Raw genomic sequence first — 18,067 nt, 5'->3', positions numbered from 1 at the left:
CATTAATTTAATAAACAACATTAAGCATTAATTTTACCTGTACCCAATGATTCTCGTTAACAAATCCAATTGCTAGTAAAGACTGCCCAAAGGTCTCTTTCGATGGTGATTTGTTTAGCGGGAAAAATGTCATATTCAGATTACGAGACAACGACACCAATATGACATTATATAGTGTTGCTATCACGTAACCCAAGTCTGGTAAAGACATCCACTTATCTTTTCCTTGAGCACCCAATTTTGATATTTTCAATGAGTTCCGCACTGATTCAACATTGTCATCAAAAACATTAGAATAAACATCTTTATGTAGACCAATCTCTTTATCCAATTGTGATCGAACTAAAGCCCAAGATTCTTCGGTCCAACCTAGCAATGCTGCAATTGCACGAAACCCACAATTTCCATCAGCCACAACATCTACTATGTCCTCAATATACGGACGTATATAAGTAGGAAATTGTGTCTTAAAAGAATGTTGAGATGATTGAGATTGTTGCCTTGCAGAACGTTGAGATGATTGAGATGGTTGCCTTGCCTTTGCAGATTCTTGAGAGGCATCAACATACTCCCAATATGAAGGATCACGAGGAGTATCAAATTCTTTTTTCTTTTTACCAGCTCCTTTGGTTCTCACTTTCTCTGGTGGTGCAAGTATTGATGTGGTATGTGGAAATACAACTTCACGCACCTTTGCCTTGAATATCCTTTGACTTATAATATCGTGTGTCTTCATGTACGCTTTCATTGCTTCCAACTCTTCAGAAAAGTCATAATCTGATAAAGATTCTTCATCCTCTAATTCATGTGCAATGCTTAACTGTTTCCAAAAATCATGAATGCTATCTAAAGGGATAGCATTACCATTTATCTGCAACTTAGCCAACTCACAAGCACATGGTAATCCATGAGTTGTTCTAATTGAACAACCACATTCTGTTTTGTTAGTGCCTACAATCTTCACCCTTTCCAACTGTTTATCAATTAATTTCATACATTTTCTTGATACACAGTGATGTAGATTTTGAAAAAATTGTGAATTATACCCGTGCTCAACATCCTTGATGGTTTTCTGAAAAGAAGATTGAATGATACATATTTGGTTCTTCAACATCATATTCACTGCATCCCAGCTTTTACACAAATCACCAAAACTAGTTTGAAGCATGTTTTTCAATCTCCAATGAGCAGACTCAACTCTACAAATAAATTAAATAACACAAACAAATTAAAACAAATCACATAAACTAGTAAATCATGTTTGCTAAAACAACACAATTCATATTTTAAAAATACCTGTTAGATGTTGTGTTCCCCAAATGCATCACTCTATTGGTCCAAACGTTGACAAACCTTTCTTTGTAAGGTGTTAACCATGAATCTTTCACATAATCAACAAAAAGAATAATATCGGCACACAATATCTCAAATTGTTGCAAATGATGATCATACTCTTCCACACTAGTCGAATAAACAATCTTTTTCCATAAATCCATTACTTCTTCTTGTCTATCCTTTTTGACATATTGTTTGCATCTTGCCCCAACATTTTTTTCAATATAAAAACGACATAACAAATGTATTGAAGTAGGAAACACAACACTAATCGCATTCATCATGGCAAGATCTCTATCAGTCACAATAACTTTAGAAATCAAAGACTCAGATTTGAACAACATTCGTACCTTCTCAAATGCCCAGATGAAGTTATCTTGTCGCTCTTTTTCCAAATAAGCAAACCCAACTGAAAATGTCAAACTAGTAGAAGTGACACCGACTATTTCAAGTAATGGCAATCGATATCTGTTTGTTTTGTATGTGCTATCACATATCAAAACAAAATGAAATGTGTTTAACAACTTTATACAGTCAGGATGCGTCCAAAAAATATCTCTCAAAATATCAGAATTTTCCCGTCTTCTTGTCCAATGCACATAATTTTCTTGTTGTATTAACTTCAACAGATGCTGCATTTCTGTGTACGGACCTCTCAATGATGATCGATAAGTACTCCTTGCTTTATATATTTGACTGGGAATAGTGACATTGGTTTCATTTCTCACTTTCAAAGCATTTAGAATGAATCTGGGTGCAAGCTTATACTTTGTCATATCATTGACAAATTTCCTCTCTTCTTCGTTTAAACGCCCCAAATAGGAATGACCGGTTACAGTATCAAATAATTCATGATTGTGTGTCCCACAACGAACACTAATTTTGCATCCTTCACCGGCACTTAATGGTACACATCTGAGAGTAAATGGACAGTTTTCCTTATGAGAGCAAGTTACTGAGTTTTTTGATTATGATTTATATCTTCCACCTCTTTCGCATCCCAAAATCAATTTGTCTTTTCTTCCCCTAATTCTGTTTGCTTTATCTGATCGAATGGTAACAATTAAAATTTCATTTTGTCTTCCAATCGCTTTTGCCCATTCAAATACAGCTTCTCGAGAAGAAAATACCTGCAAAATACGTTTCAAATAAAAATTAACTATATAACTATAAGAAATATTTAATTGGTGATGATTCATCAGTAGTTATAATAATACCTGATCAGTGGCGAATTTTTCTGTAGAATCTATAACATTTTTTGAAGCAGAAACATCAACTCTACTCATACCTAATTTCAAAATTAGTAACAAATTTAATTAAAAATAATATTCTAAATATTGAATTTAAAAAAAATTAAAAATAATTTCTAACATAAATATTGAATTTAAAAAAATAATAAAATACATTTCGAAACTTTCACTTAATGAAAAGTTCGAAACTTAACATACATTTCGAAACTTTGGTGAAAATGCAAACTTTCGAAGACCAAAATGCATTTCGAAGATTTGCAAGTTTCGAAACTTCATTTCGAAAGTTTCATGAAAAGCCAAACTTTCGAAGCATTACTCTATTTCGAAACTTTCAAATGCAAGCAAATATTCGAATACTGTCTATTTCGAAAATTTGGCATTTATCCAAAGTTTCGAAAATTTGTCTTTTTTGAAATAAATTGCATTTCGAAGCTTTTAAAATAGCAAAAGTTTCGAGTAACTTACTAAAATTCATTTCGAAAATTTTAAACTTTCGAATCCAACATTTTTTTTTCTAAATTTTCGAAAGTGGTGGGGTGTGAAATCTGAATAGTAATTTTTAGAATAATATTATACTGTTTTACAAAGGGGTATTTTAGTCTTTAAAAAATACTGGGGGGGGTGGCAGGTCAAATTGGGGGGTGCCTGGTACAAAACCCTCAAAGTTTCTTTTGCACTTCTAAATCTTTTTAAAAAAATTTAGAATGACTACTTCGAATTAGTATTTTATACATCCGAATTATTTAATTTGGACATGTATTTTTAAGTATTTTAGAACATTAGAGGAGGGAGAAGAAACATCTGTATTTTGCACCTTATGATTGGTTAATTTGAATATATATCATAGGCTTTTTGAGAATATTAAGAGTGAGAGAATAAGTCACTAAAGAATTATACCATATACTCTAAATTATACTCAAACTCTTATAAATCTTCCAAAAATTTCAAAATTTTCCTTAACTTTAAAAAAATTACCTATCCCTCACAAGATTCCAAATGTGGTCCACAAAATTCAAACTTAAATTTTTTGAATCACAAATATATTTGGGCTTTGGAAAATTTAAAACAAATTTGTCTAGAACAAAAAAATTTTCAAAAGTTCCACAAATGTGTATTTCAATTATGTGTTTTTTTAAAAGGAGGGATAAAATTGGTAGCATTGGATAGGGGTATAATTTCAAATGTATGAAGTAAATTTTTCTGAATTTGAATGGTTTTTGTTTGAATCCAATATGAGAGAGGTATATAGATGATTCCACTATTTTTTTTTTATCAAGCTCATGACCTATGTGTCCCTTTTCATTTCAGAGCCTAGAAAATACTTTTACATGTTGGATTTTATTCATTGGACTATAAATAAAGAGACAAACACTGCTAATAAGCTCACGTACACAAAGTAAAATTTCAAGTTCGATAAATTAAAATAAATCGGTCTAATAATATCAATATTGTAAATATTGTCGGTTGAACTAGATGTTACTTAGACGAATAATTTTATTCATTTTACTGGTGACAAAAAGGTGATTAAATTCTAGAAAGCTTAAGTTCATTATACTGTACTAATAAATTTTCCCACATCTATCTCAATTTCAATTGATTACATTCAATTTCTTCACTGTAAAAAAAAACTTTCTTTAGCAGAAAGTCAGAGCACAATGCCTGAAACTTTATTTATAATGTCAAGTACATAATGGCTAGTTTGACAATAACAACTTGAGGAGTTGAGCTGAATAAACATGCTATATTAAGCTTCATACCTTGATGATTTTGTTTTAACCATTTAATCATAGAAAACTACAACGAATTAGGGAGTAACTTTACGCTCGACGTGTTTCCGAAAAACCACACATGATTCCAGAAGTACACATCTAAACGTCAAAAATAAACTGTTTTTGTTTGAGAGTACACATTCAGACGGCATAAAAACTGTATTTTTTCTGGATGTGTACTTTCCAAGTACTTTTGAGGGTGGAAAACGTTCCTCTCATGAATTATGGTCTTGCATTTATTTACTTGGGCTATTCACTATCCCAAGCCTCATCTGCATCCTTTGGTGCTTTGTTCTTATGGATATCACTTTTGACCACATTAATATTTTTACTTGTGGGGTAGTCCTTATCAGCTCTCGAGTTCTCCTCGGCATCTGATTGCCACATCCAGTCTTCCGAACCACTGAACAAATCAGCGGACACAGATTTAGTTCCTCCGATTCGTTCTTGCCCACCTCTCACAGATTTAGTTCTTCCTCCTCCGATTTCATGATCCCTCGCACCATTCTTTTTGTTTCTCTTTAATTGATAATCATACTCATCATCGCTGCTGCTGCTGCTCTTGTAGTTATCACTACTGGCCCGTCTCAAATGTACCGAACCATTCTCCTCTTCATCAGACTCCCACATTGCATTCTCAACTTCACTAAGCATACCTTCTGATTCAGAATCTTGTACGGCCATATTCCTCCTGAATTTAGCTTCACCGTGTCTGCTTGGACCACCGTTAACATGAGCCTTGCCAATACCGGTATTATTTATCCTCTCTCTTCTCCCCCTATTTTCCTTGAACCTGCCTCTACCTTCATCAGAGCCATCAGAATTGCTGTCAATATCACTATCATCAGCAATATTACTGGAACGCCACTCACCATGATCATCATCATCATCGTTGTCAAAATGAGCATTCTCTTCATCGTCACTATCGATAGTTCGATGCTTGGGATGTATTGTCTGACGAGCTCTTGAGCCTCTAACCTCACCACCATCATAGTCATCATTTCTAGAAGCATCTGATCTTCTGAATCTTCCACCAAACTCTTCTCTGTTCCAATATCTAAGTCTTCCAAACTCTTCTTTTTCTTTGGCCTCTTCTTCTTCGTATTCTTTATCTGCAGCATCCTCTATCTCAGCGATGAATCGATCTAGCTCTTCCTGATCACTATCAGCAGAAGGATCCGACTCTTCCAAATCCAAACCTCCAGTAGGTTCTATTACCGACTGCTTGTCTCCACGGAAGACATAAGGGCTTCCCTCTTTCTTGTCAATGGCATTGAAGAACGTGGAAGCCACTCTTTGGATGCTGGCCATTGCACTTGGATCCTCAGGATTCACTCCCATCCGTCGGAGCTGCTGTTCGATGTTCTTTATGTTTAACTTCTGAGATTCAAGAGCTTGCTCAAATCTAGCCTTGAATAGAGCCTGTATAGAACAACAGTAACAAATACATTATCTTTAGTATTCAAATTCTTTGTATAATTGATACCAAAACTAGGACCAACTTATTTTGTCCTTGAATCGTTGAAGTCATCATGCAAGCATAATAATCATTAAAATTAAAACATTTCGTTTTTGTTAGTCTAACCAATCTTATCAGTACATCTATAACAAACAGGCGATATCATTACTTTCAATGATAACGAACAACATTGGAACCAGTGATGTCAAATAGTGGCTAAAGCGGCGCTTACAGTGTAGTATAATTTGAACAAATCGATATTGTTCCATGATATGCTATTTAGTACAAAGCATTGTCGAGTGATGGCTATAGTGCCGCAATAGCAATATAGCGTAGCTGAATTTGAACAAATTGTTATTTTCTACGATATGCGATTAACAACACTATTGGTGCCTAAATATGAAAGTTCATAACTCAGTTCAGATATGCGAAAAAAGTGGTGCAATCTATTAAAGAATATGACGATGCAATCATACCTTCCTCTTTGTGAGGGTGTTAATAGGTATCAAGTTCTTGGGTTGGCGATAGTTTCTACCACGGAACATGATGATTGTTTTCACATTATGAACATTTATCACGATGCCACCACTCAATCTTGCAAGCATTGAAGCCATTTCTTTTATTCTTTCCTTGGGGAAGTTGTCGCAACAAACTTGCACAGTCTCATGAAACTTCCAATGAAGATGCATATTTTGTACAACTCCTCCAAAGACTCCACGAACACCAACCGGAACATAATTCTTATTCTTGAATCCAACTTTTTTATATGCCTGAAGTTGTTCAGGTGTTAAGAGCTCCGGGTCATGCCGTGGAGGAGGCAGCTCTGGCAGCTCATATTTCTTGAGTTTTTGTAGTAGCAATGCTACTTTCTTCTTGGCCTACAATAGTTGAAGGTTAGGCAAATAAAATTTAACCAAATATATTCAAATAAATGGCACCACAACAAAATTAAGCAAAAATTATATCAGACAGTACAAATTTGCAATAGTCACAAATTGAAAATTTTCATTTCATGATTATCACGTTTGTTCTAATAGTAAGCAAAAACAAACATATGTACTAAGAATTACAAAACCAAAGCCAATAAAGTAGCTAAAATGAAACAACTACTTAAAGGCTTAAAGCTAATAGGCAACATTCAATTTATTCAGTGACACTCTAAAATACACAACAGAAGTTTTCATAATATCTTTCTATGATCCACCAAATAGTGTTTCCTCGGGGTAAATGATAATATTGAATAAATCACTAGAATTTCCATACAAATGTTATAAGTTGTGATCATGGAAACTCTAGAACATGCCCTGTTTTGAACAGCCATCCAAATTCAGGCATCTCATATGTAGTCCAATTCTGCTTACCGCATTCAAATAGGAGCAACATACACACATAATTTCTTCTTCAAAAAAATACTTTTAGAATAGTCTAAGACATTTGAAGTTAGAGTAAGCAATCAATGAGGACTCATATAGAGCTTTTACAATCTAAGATAAGTTTCAATAAACTTCTCAGTGAGCACCTGTGTAAAAAGAAATATTAAGACTCTTACAATAGCTATGACCCTTTTAACCAATACTTTACCACATATGTCGAAATTAGTTTCTGCATCTCAATTTTTTCAAAATCGCTCTAAGTTAACTATGAGCCCTTTAAATCATAAAAATATTTTAATTGAGAAGCTCCAATAAGTTAAAAAAGCAATTTCAAATTGACCATAAATCATGAATTTGAATGCAAATCTCAGAAGCTTACTACATCTCAAAACAATATACGAACTCCAAACAGTTATTATAAAGGCTGGTAGATAATTTACTCTTTTGAGATTGTAAACGAGCCTCTCCTCCTCGGTCATAAGTTTCTTCTTCAACTTTTTAGCTCGGCGAATCTCCCTTAATGTCTTACCAGACTCTTTCTGCATTCTCCTTTCCACCTTGCTTCGCATACTCCTTCCTCTCGTCGTTGACATTGCTCGACACGTCGATCCATTCAAAAGATTCAACGGTTTAACATAATAATACAGACTAACTTTATGGTATGCTTCAACTTTATCATCAATGTTTCTTTTCTCTATTCCTTGTCCTAAAGGTATAACATTTCTGAACCAAAAAGACAAAAAAAAAAAAATTGAATCAACATTTCTTAATCTCATGAAATAACAACTGACAGATGTTTTTACATAGTAAATGGGCCCTGAGTTACTTGTCTGTGTTTTTTGTTTTCTTAAATTTGTGTTAGTTTTACATGTTAACAAGGAGGTAAAAGAGCTTTGAAGTGAACAATTGTCTACATTTCTAGAAACAACGAAAATGTCAAAAGAAAGTTTTTATTATTTCAGGAAATGCACATTTATTAACTAGCATTTCATCTTGTCTCCCTCCATAATAATGGTAAATGGTTCACTTCAAGAGTCTCTCATCAACAAACATTTTAGAAGACAAAAACACAAAATGTTTTCAGTTTTCACAAATTAAACTCAAACTGTCTTAATTGCTCAAAAAATGAATTCTTAATGTCATGAAATAACAAATAACAAATGCAATTCAATCAATAAAACACAAACAATAAACTTTAGTTTTTGCTCAAAAATAAATTGGAAGAAATAGGGGGTGTGTGATAAAAGTGAGAAGGAACAGTAAGAAAGAAACGAAGGCGAATGAGGTAAAGGTAGAAACTTTAAGGGAAAAAAGTAAAAGGGGTTAAAGGGTAAACGATTTGGAGAAGAAAATTGATTACCTGAAGAGATTGGGTTGAAGTTGAAAGAGAGAAGAAAAGGGTTTGAGGTTGAAAGAGCAATGTCTATGAAGATTCCTTACACTAAACATTGTTTTCTTTCGTTCAACAATCAATCATACAAACTTCGAATTTTTCATTCTGATGAAGTGGGGTTTTACAAATGCAAAAACAGGGTTTTGTATTATGTCTGCGTTTTTCAACAACAACCATATTAATCAAATTTGATCGAGGAACGTAGCATCGAAGTCGTTGTAGTATAGTGGTAAGTATTCCCGCCTGTCACGCGGGTGACCCGGGTTCGATCCCCGGCAACGGCGATTTTTTTTTATTTTTTCCTTTTATTATTTTATTTGTGTACGTTAGAAACAAAAAGTATACAATAATTTTGCGAGATCCACCAATATTTGCAAATATTATATATCATTTTTTTTAAAATTAAAATTTGTACAAAGATTATTATTATTTTACAATTATATAAAATTTATCCTTTTTTCATAGCACAGAAAATCTCCAATACATTGACACAATATATAACAAAATATCATTGCTGACAAAAATAGATAAATGCAATTTGGTAATGACATAAAGTTTCATAATGCCAACATTAACATTTCCCTCTTTTATTACTATCCATGGCACACATATATAAACAGGAGTGAAGGCTTTTGGATGAACCTTATTTTACATTACATGACTATATATTTACATCTCAGCAAACCTTAACCCCAAAATTCTGAGCTTATTCTTATACATCAAGTCAGAAATAAAGTCAACATCACAATGTTAAAAGAACTTGTCACTCTTGCTGAGAATGAAGGTGCCTTCTGAGTTGCTAATTGCCTACTAATCTTTTTGTTCTTTTTTATAAATAAAAATTAAGATGAGTTGAATCTCGATGGCTCATCAAGGTCAGATCAGGGCTCAGAGAGCGCTGACAGAAATACTTACGGTAATTGTCTACTAAAGTTCCTCAACATTTTCTTATTGAGATTCTGGTTTGTTACAATCGGTGAATGTGGTTTTATTTAGTTTCTTTTTACCCTATCTGTGATTTTTTGAGGCATCAATAACATTGGTTGAAGCAGAAGAAATACCCTTTGGACCTCTCTTCCACATTGCCTTTTGTGGTTTCTCCGGAATCATCTCTTCGAAACATTAATGCACTTGTACCAGGAGATTCTGGTGGCAATATGATATTCTCAGATGAAGCTATACGCATCGGAACAACTGGTTCTGTTGGCGAAATGGTTGAGAGATACCGAAGGAGCATCTGTATTATTTGACTAAAATTTGGCCGATCGTTTGGATCCTCTTTCCAGCATGAGGTTACAATCATAGCTAAATCCTCTGGAAGGTCTTCAGCACTAGGCCTTGTATTCTGAAATAAGCACAAGTAAAATTATGAATATCGTCAGATAAAGATCAAAGATGATCCAAAATAAAAACCATAAAAGTATAATAACCTAATGACATCACTTAAGAAGTGCAGTTGTTTATGCATATCAACTACGTTTACATGACTCCACGGCACTATACTTGTATCGTTGTACGGAAAACGCCGCCTGACTCCATTGTCAAGCAGACTTTCGATACAAGGATCTATTATGTCTGGATCTTCTCGCACTCCTCCACCAAGCCGAACCATAACACTCATACCACTTGTTGGAGAGTCTAGAGAGCACCAGGAGCAACAATTAACTAAAAGACCTAGACCACCAAGAGACTTGGCCAGGATACTTAAAATCTTAAGGCATTGAATATATAGGTCTCCTCTCTTATATATATTTTATTTATTTTATTCCTAGTCGATGCAGGACTAACCTATCCTACTCGAATTCCAAAAAGTTGTTTATGCATATCAAGTAGTTTCACATGAAATTATCAAAACTTCCAAAATGATGACCTTTTGCTAGTTGTCATAAACTGTGCAAGTATGATCAAATTAAGCAGAAATTATTATCAAACAAGTATAAGAATGTCAGCTACCTTAAAAGCAGCAGCATACGCCGCCTGCAGATTAGACATGCCTTCAAAGGGCAACTTGTTATGGATGAGTTCCCACAACACAATTGCAAAGCTGTAAGCATCCACTTTATGGTTGTAATGCTTCTTCTCACCTTGTCTTAGAGTAACAGTGCTGTAAAGCTGCCACAAAACACAAAAGTCACAATAATTAACTAAAATGGACAACCCGACCGGAATTCATAAATGTTCAAAGTTTTCAGAAATTAATAAGTACTTCGGGAGCCATCCAACGATATGTTCCTGTTTCGGCAGTCATCATCTCTGTTAAGGATTCCTCTCTGGCTAGACCGAAATCAGCAAGTTTAACTGTCCTATGATCTCCGGTCAAGATCAAGTTATCTGCAAAGGAAAAAGGGAACAAGCTGTCAAGATTAAGCTTGATCTACTATTTGATATAGAGAACAGATACTATTTTAGAATACTATAAATTGATAATTAGTAGCTTTGTATCTCATATAACATTTCGCTGTCATCTTAAACTCCATGGCTCAGATCGGTGTTGTCAAATAGTGGCTATAACGTAGCATAATTTAAACAAATCACTGTTGTTTTGCATTACACTATTTAGTACAAATTGTTGTCAAATAACAATTTTAGTTGCGCTATAGCGCTGTAGCATAGAGGAATTTGAATGAATTAACCACTATTTTCCACGATTGACAACATTGACCCAGAATGTTGACCGTCTAATGGAAGTTTTGTGTTACACTATTTAGTACAAATTGTTATCAAATAACAGTTATAGTGGCGCTGTAGCATAGTAGAATTTGAATAAACCGTTATTTTCCACGATTGATAACACTGGCCCAGAATGTTGAGCGTGTAATGATAGTTTGATCATAGAGTAGTATTAGCAATACTCTCTTTACAATATTCAGCCTCTTATTGGGTGAAATTCATGTGGGTCCCACCACCACTTTATGTGGAATCCATTTCCAAAGTGGTGGGACACTGGGACTCACAAGAATTTCACCCAATAAAAGATTGAGTGTTGGAAAAATAGTGTTTCTAGCACTACTCTGTGCATAGTGGTTCATGGTAAAGCAAATAACAAGTCATAGATCATAGTATAGTTGCCAACAAAGCAAAGCTGGCATTTACCAGTTTGAAAGGTAAACGCAATCAAGTATATACTAAGGACCATGTAACTCATGAACGATGAGAAATTCCACAAAACTATAGCATAGTCGCAATCTTTTCCATTAAAGTGCCATCACCTTATAGTCTTATACTTCATGAAACTAATGAGAATAACATCTGTGTAGGCATACCAGGTTTAAGGTCGCGGTGAATGATCCCGTGAGAGTGTAAGCATTCCATTGCTCGGGCAATATCAAGAGCAAATCCAACAGCCACACGCATATCCAAGCACTTCGGTCGCATACTCAAAAGATATTTGCGCAACGTTCCACCTAATAGAAGCTCAGTTACTATAACCATCACAGGTTCTTTGCAGGCTCCAATAAACTGGCATCAAACAATAAGCAAATGGAACATTTTATGAGAAACTTTTTTTTTCGAGTTCATCGCTACCAATAAGTTTAGAGTAACTATTAACATTAGTCTCTAGTTAATGCTTATTAAAGTAAATATAATAATTAGATTTTGGAGGAACGAAAAAATACCTTGACCAAATTTTTGTGTTGAACTTTTGATAACATAGCAACCTCTCTGCCGAACCGAGCCTCTCTCCTTGAAATCTCTTCTGGGGTTTCTCCCTTGTTGATAATCTTAACAGCAACGTTCTGATTTTTATATCTACAATCAGAAAAATCAACAAATAATTAAATAAATCAGCAAAACATCCTATTTGACATAAGCATAATGTGCATTTCTCTAAACATATTAAGCCCGTATGGATTAACAGTTTAATTAAACGTTTATTATATAAGTGCTTATGTATAAGTTATTTTTATAAAAAAAGATAAAATAATGTCAAACTGTTTCCATATAAACTTTAAGCTATTTTCATAAGCTATATCCTAGAGAGCTTACAAAAATAAACTGAAAACAACTTATAGACATATCATAAGCTATTTCATAAGCTCTCCCAAACAGTCTAAGCCAGTAGATAAGTGTTTATACTAGTACATAAGCTCAAATAAGTCAATCCAAGTACAAACTATTATTGTGAAATTGGATATAAATCAAGATGCAAATTAATACAATCTAGGAAACCAAATCAAACTATGCACTAAAACATTTTTTTCCAAATGATAAATTTATATGATTATAATCATATAAGTACTCAAAAATCCAAAATTGATTCAAAAATTATAAACCACCCTCAAAAAAGGAAAATCACAAGAAATTTGTTTGACTTACTTTCCTTCATAGACTTTAGCATGAGCACCTTCCCCAATTTTAGGGCCAACAAATAGTAGTTTAGGATCTACAAGCCACTTAGCATCTAAATTAAACTCTCCAACAGAATGAACTTCATTTCCAGATCCCATTTTAATTTCTCTCTCAAACAAAATAACTATATACTAAGTAGTATGAATCAAACACTTTGCACACTCAAATTAATCAAACTAAGCATACCCTTCTCATGAAACCACACAAATCATAGCTACATGGCATCAAATTAGTACTAAGAGAAGAAAAAACTAAACTTTTGCAACCTATCCCTAAAATCAAGGTGATGGGTCATTAAAAAAGGTGAATGAAATAAAAAAATACCATTTTTTTAGAGGGCAAAGAATAAAACCCCACATGTTTAGAGACACTTAACAACAAACTTAAAAATTAGAATAAATATTAATTAAATTAAATTAAATTAAATAAAGAAAATATATTAATAAGCAAAGATCCAAAATAATAGGGTTTGTCAGGGAATGGAGAGGAAGAGATAGATAAGGGAGAGATTGAATGGAAGGTTGAAAAGTAAATGAGAGATGAGAAAATGAACGATCCAGATTGAGAGATGGAGAAAAGAAGGTGGTGGAAGATTGATTGAAACTAGGAAAGGAAATAGAGTTGAAAAAAAAAATATTTTTTTTAACATAAGTTTAACAACTTCTTTGTATTAATTCAGAGGTCCAAGATTAGGATTTTAACCTCAAATATCTAATCACCTTTAGAAATTATCTATCTTTTTTTAAATTATTTAGTTACGTAAACATTGAATTATTGTCTGTTTTGGTGGCAAAGTAAAACTGCGAAAGGAATTCAGTCTCTGTCATAAACAGTTAAACACATTGTTGTAGTTTTAGTTTTAGTTTTAGTTCACACAACAAATACAATAATTTGGTTTTGGTTTTGGTTTTGGTTTTCTTCGGTCTTGTAAAAATCAAAGGAATGGGTGAAATAAATAAATAAATAAATAAAATCAAGCTGAGGATAAATGGAAACTATAAATCTAAGATAGACGACTTTGTTTGTTAATATGTTTTTTTAAGAATCTAGATTACTTTGTTTGAAGTATAAAATTAGATTAATGAGTGAACATGTTTGGTTGAGTTGTGGCAGCGATAATAATATGCGTGCGTGACTTTTAGATCTATTGGTTTTGAGAAAGATAAAAATATTAAGTATTTGATTAGACAAGTTTTCATTAATATTATTGGATGAAATAAATGTAAATTTTTTATATAAAAATAATATTCGTGAGTTATATTTTAAATTGGACAATGTCCCTGATTGTTTTTTTATTTTCAATAAATTCTTAATTAAAAAAATGTACAATGATAATAATATGCTATAACAGAGTGGAGCAAACATTAAAAAAAATATATATAACAAACTCCTACTAATTAAAAATTAATTTAATCAATAATATCAATTGTTACACTGTATATAGGCTAATGTATGCAACATTTAATAATGCAAAAATGTCTAATGAGCCGAATTCTAAAATAATGCACACAACAGTTAAAGGTGCAACAATTTTCAAAGCATATGATAGAGGAATACATCAACTTTTGTGGGGTTCTCCTCCAACAATTAATATTATCAATATTTCTCAATGGATTGCTACTCACTTTAACTATGGGGCGTGTTTGGTTGGAAGGTTTTGGATGGAAACGATAAGATTTTGAAGTTTTTTTGTTTGGTACAAATTTTAGAAAGAAATGAGACACGTGAGAATATGAAATAGAGGAGAGAGATCTATTTAATATAACCAAAATTAATTAAAATTCCTTATCTCTCTTTAAACAAACCACAAACTGTAAAAAAAATTATTTTCTTCTCTATTAAAATATATTTACTCCCCTCTAATTCGTTGAACAAAATATACCTTAAGTGTTATATATAACTAATTTGAAATCTATCTATAAAAATAGTTTTGTGTGAACTACATTTGAATTAACTAATGATGCATATCTTTTTTATTTATCCTTATCAAGGATAAGATCACGCAGTTGAATGATATACTTCTCTACAATTTCTCACTCTATTTATTTATCCTCACCCATATAATTAAAACTCTTTTGATCCAAAAGTTATGAAAAACAGTTTTACATTAAATTTGGTAATAATGTGCATTATCTTTCCAAAACTATTCTATAATTATTAAGAGAGATAGAAAATTGATTGATTTTTCAATTCTTTGTATTAAATTATGAGTACTTTTGAATATAATTTTATATATAGAATATCATTTCGTTTTACAAGAGGTATTATAAATAAAGACGACTATAATATATTTTTTGACTAAATATCACATACATGTAGTTCCTTAATTTAAATTCAGTTAACGTTTTATTTTTTTCTTCTTCTTGATTTAATCATTTGTTCTAATTTTAAGTGATAATCTGATCTTTTATGTTTTTGAAATATAACAATGTTACTTTTTTTTTCTTTGCAAAAATTTAAACTTCATTAAAAATTTTAAACAAAACCCATAAAATTTATTATCATCCTCAATATAATGCAAATTTCATCAAATTCATAACCAAATATTTAAATAAATTCATATTTTCATCTCTAATAACATCAAATAAATAATGAAAATATGAATTTATTTGAAGATTTGATTTACGAATTTAATGAAATTTGTATTATATTGAAGAATATAATTAATTTTATGGGTTTTATTTGAAAATTTTAATGAATTTTTTGAATTTTTGTAATAAAAATTATAAAATTGCTAAAATTTTAAAACATAAAAGATAAAATTGTTACTTAAAATAAAATAAAAAATACTAAATCAGAGAATTTTTTTTGATTAAAATGTTAACAATAATTAAATTAAAAGCCCATTTATATAAAATGCGAACATATTTTTACCTTCCAATTTAATGTGTATATTTATCGTTTCTTCTCTATATTGTATATTTTTATATTTTATTTTACATTTTTCTTTGTTTTTGGCAATATCAAACATTTGAATGCAAAGTAGCAAAAGCAAGAAAATCAAAGTCGGTACACGTACAAATTTGTCATAATCTTTATTATTTACCATAAATTTGTTATAGTTGAATTGATAATTCGATATTCTTAAATTAAGTATTATATTTTAAATTTAAATTCAAAATTTTCTAATTATATAAGTTAATTATTATAATATTTACTATTTTTATATATATATAAAAAAGGAAAAAGAGCACATAATGTTTTGAAGAGTCGGTGAATCATTTATCTCAAACACATGGTGGTCACCGGTGGTTTCAATAATTCTCCATACTCCTTAAACTTTATGTATTGGATAAGATTAAAAAATTATATCTAATGTATTAATTATTTGCACCTATCTTTAGAAGAAGTCATTGAGTAAATCTCAAAAGACAAAGTTATATATGTATGTCTATTTAAAAATCCAAAAAATCATTTGTTATTCGATCAGTCAAAAAAAATAATTTGTTGTTGATAACTACGTACTATCAATAACTTCTATTTTTGAATATATAAAATAAACATTTGATTAAGTTTTAGAGGAACAAATATTTGATTAATGATATCTTCTTCTTTATAATTTCTATAAAATATAAACTATTTTTTAATATAATAAAAAATTACTCATTTTATTTTGTAATAATTGATCTATTTATAAAAAAATTGTTTTAAATGAAACATTTTTTGATTTTTTTTAATTATCTAAAATTTGATTAATATGATTTACATATTTTTAATATAATATATTTAACTATACATTTATAATATTAATAATGTATAAATATCAACAAAAATAGTTTAATAATAATATTTTATATTTATATTTATTTTTTTAACGTATAAATGGTCAATTGAATTAATTTTTTTAAATACGAGTTGGATCTAACCCATGATCAAGTTGCATGTGAACGCTATTATTAATATTGGAAATAGTGGTAGAGTATGTAAATGGTGGAGAACAATATATATAGTTGGTCAAATATATATTTCACATGAGCCAGGCCCACCAAATATAAATAAAACATCACATATTAGCATAATTACCTCCTTTACTTGTGAAAGGTGTCTTGTGTTTTTTGAACGCGTTGAAAGGGACCCAATTCTCACACCAAACCAAATTTAAAGATAAGTTCAAATCCTTTTATGTTTCAATTTGAATTTGATGGAACAGACAGATATATTCAATTATTATGGGTTTAAAGCCGTTGCAAAATTGACAATAGATATATAAGTATTTGGTTTTTTCACTCATGTTAAAATGGTTGGTAGTATAATTATTATATTTATCTTATGTACTTAATTTTCTTAAAATAATTCTTATATCTAAATATATTAAATTTAGTAGATTAAAATGATGCTTGTATTTAAAGATTTTTTTAAAGAGTGTTTATAATATAGGAAATATGTAGTATAAGTTATTTGTTCTTAAATCGTTTCAGACATCGATATTGTTATATTAACCATTATATTTTAAATTTAAATTTTATATATCGTAGTTATGTAAATTAATTATAATAGTATTTTCTCTTTTTAATTTTTATAGATAAATTAATATTTTAATCAATGAAGTCAGTTATAAAAAGTAATAATAAAATTCAATGTGTTCATCAACACTAATCAAGTCTTTCATCTTTTAAGTGAAATGTAGAAAAAAGTCATTAAATTATAATTATAAAAATATAATCAATTTTTCATTTAAATTTTAAATTTTAAACACAAATCAACACGATAGGAATTTTATTTAATTTTTTATTTGAAAAAATTTTATTTTTATTTTTATTTTTAAACAATTAATAAATAATTGTTGATTGTATTAAAAAATAAGATTAAGTGGCTTGATAGATTACATTTAAAATGACTTATTTTTTAAATATGTATTTAGTAAAAAGTGAAGTGAAATAGTTAAAAACATGAATTTGAAGGAATGTTGGATGATTAGTGGATATGGATTGGAGCGTGAGTAGATTACACGTAATGATATATGTATTGTATTGACTATGAATATGATAAAAGGAAAAGATCGAAATGTGAGATTTGAGAAAAGAGAAAAGAGAAAAGAGAAAAAGAGAAAAAGAGAAAGAATGGAAAACGGTGATGTGACGACGATCGAACACAAAGCTTACGCACGAGTTGGTTTGTTAGGAAATCCTAGCGATGTT

The 18,067-nt window shown here is 30.9% G+C and overlaps 4 protein-coding genes and 1 non-coding gene across 5 annotated transcripts in view; 2 read left to right on the top strand and 3 right to left on the bottom strand.

Annotated features, from left to right (window-relative positions):
• Window positions 1–7: 7 nt before the first annotated feature.
• LOC140919306 (uncharacterized) lies at window positions 8–2,268 on the bottom strand. Its single transcript, XM_073365137.1, has 2 exons — window positions 1,297–2,268; window positions 8–1,199 (listed from the first exon to the last, which is right to left on the bottom strand). The coding sequence occupies exons 1-2, from the start codon at window positions 2,109–2,111 to the stop codon at window positions 8–10; spliced, it is 2,007 nt and encodes a 668-aa protein (XP_073221238.1). The 5' UTR covers window positions 2,112–2,268.
• A 2,038-nt stretch (window positions 2,269–4,306) lies between these two features.
• Window positions 4,307–8,722, bottom strand: LOC101503999 (uncharacterized). The gene is made up of 4 exons (XM_004489142.4): window positions 8,547–8,722; window positions 7,627–7,909; window positions 6,290–6,691; window positions 4,307–5,776 (listed from the first exon to the last, which is right to left on the bottom strand). The coding sequence occupies exons 1-4, from the start codon at window positions 8,633–8,635 to the stop codon at window positions 4,604–4,606; spliced, it is 1,947 nt and encodes a 648-aa protein (XP_004489199.1). The 5' UTR covers window positions 8,636–8,722; the 3' UTR covers window positions 4,307–4,603.
• A 69-nt stretch (window positions 8,723–8,791) lies between these two features.
• On the top strand, window positions 8,792–8,863 carry TRNAD-GUC (transfer RNA aspartic acid (anticodon GUC)). The gene has a single exon. It is a non-coding gene; the product is annotated as a tRNA-Asp (tRNA).
• A 279-nt stretch (window positions 8,864–9,142) lies between these two features.
• Window positions 9,143–13,523, bottom strand: LOC101503671 (serine/threonine-protein kinase STY13). The gene is made up of 6 exons (XM_004489141.4): window positions 12,897–13,523; window positions 12,197–12,329; window positions 11,843–12,038; window positions 10,786–10,910; window positions 10,533–10,691; window positions 9,143–9,924 (listed from the first exon to the last, which is right to left on the bottom strand). Exons 1-6 carry the CDS (start codon window positions 13,025–13,027, stop codon window positions 9,610–9,612), a joined length of 1,059 nt encoding a protein of 352 aa, XP_004489198.1. The 5' UTR covers window positions 13,028–13,523; the 3' UTR covers window positions 9,143–9,609.
• Window positions 13,524–17,890: 4,367 nt separating this feature from the next.
• Window positions 17,891–18,067, top strand: part of LOC101503341 (glucuronokinase 1) — a 3,292-nt gene continuing 3,115 nt past the window's right edge. Inside the window, exon 1 of the mRNA XM_004489140.4 lies at window positions 17,891–18,067. This exon is cut by the window's right edge and continues 123 nt beyond it. Coding sequence (XP_004489197.1) covers window positions 17,906–18,067 — 162 coding nt within the window. The 5' untranslated portion in view covers window positions 17,891–17,905.

Source organism: Cicer arietinum, chromosome 2 (genome assembly GCF_000331145.2).
Source record: "Cicer arietinum cultivar CDC Frontier isolate Library 1 chromosome 2, Cicar.CDCFrontier_v2.0, whole genome shotgun sequence".
In the NCBI taxonomy this organism is placed as follows: domain Eukaryota; kingdom Viridiplantae; phylum Streptophyta; class Magnoliopsida; order Fabales; family Fabaceae; genus Cicer; species Cicer arietinum.
Note: the sequence above shows the minus strand (reverse complement) of the source record. Positions and strands in the feature narration are given on the sequence as shown.

Bases quoted from the DNA above. Each gene is read 5' to 3' on its own strand.
- LOC140919306 (XM_073365137.1), bottom strand. From the start codon at position 2,111: ATGACAAAGTATAAGCTTGCACCCAGATTCATTCTAAATGCTTTGAAA. The intron at 1,200-1,296 runs GTATTTTTAAAA...ATTTATTTGTAG, and splicing joins GGGAACACAACATCTAACAG to AGTTGAGTCTGCTCATTGGA.
- LOC101503999 (XM_004489142.4), bottom strand. From the start codon at position 8,635: ATGTTTAGTGTAAGGAATCTTCATAGACATTGCTCTTTCAACCTCAAA. The intron at 7,910-8,546 runs GTAATCAATTTT...TTTTTGGTTCAG, and splicing joins CTTCAACCCAATCTCTTCAG to AAATGTTATACCTTTAGGAC. The intron at 5,777-6,289 runs GTATGATTGCAT...TGTTCTATACAG, and splicing joins ACACCCTCACAAAGAGGAAG to GCTCTATTCAAGGCTAGATT.
- LOC101503671 (XM_004489141.4), bottom strand. From the start codon at position 13,027: ATGGGATCTGGAAATGAAGTTCATTCTGTTGGAGAGTTTAATTTAGAT. The intron at 12,039-12,196 runs GTATTTTTTCGT...GTTTGATGCCAG, and splicing joins AACACAAAAATTTGGTCAAG to TTTATTGGAGCCTGCAAAGA. The intron at 10,911-11,842 runs GTATGCCTACAC...TTTCCTTTGCAG, and splicing joins TCACCGCGACCTTAAACCTG to ATAACTTGATCTTGACCGGA.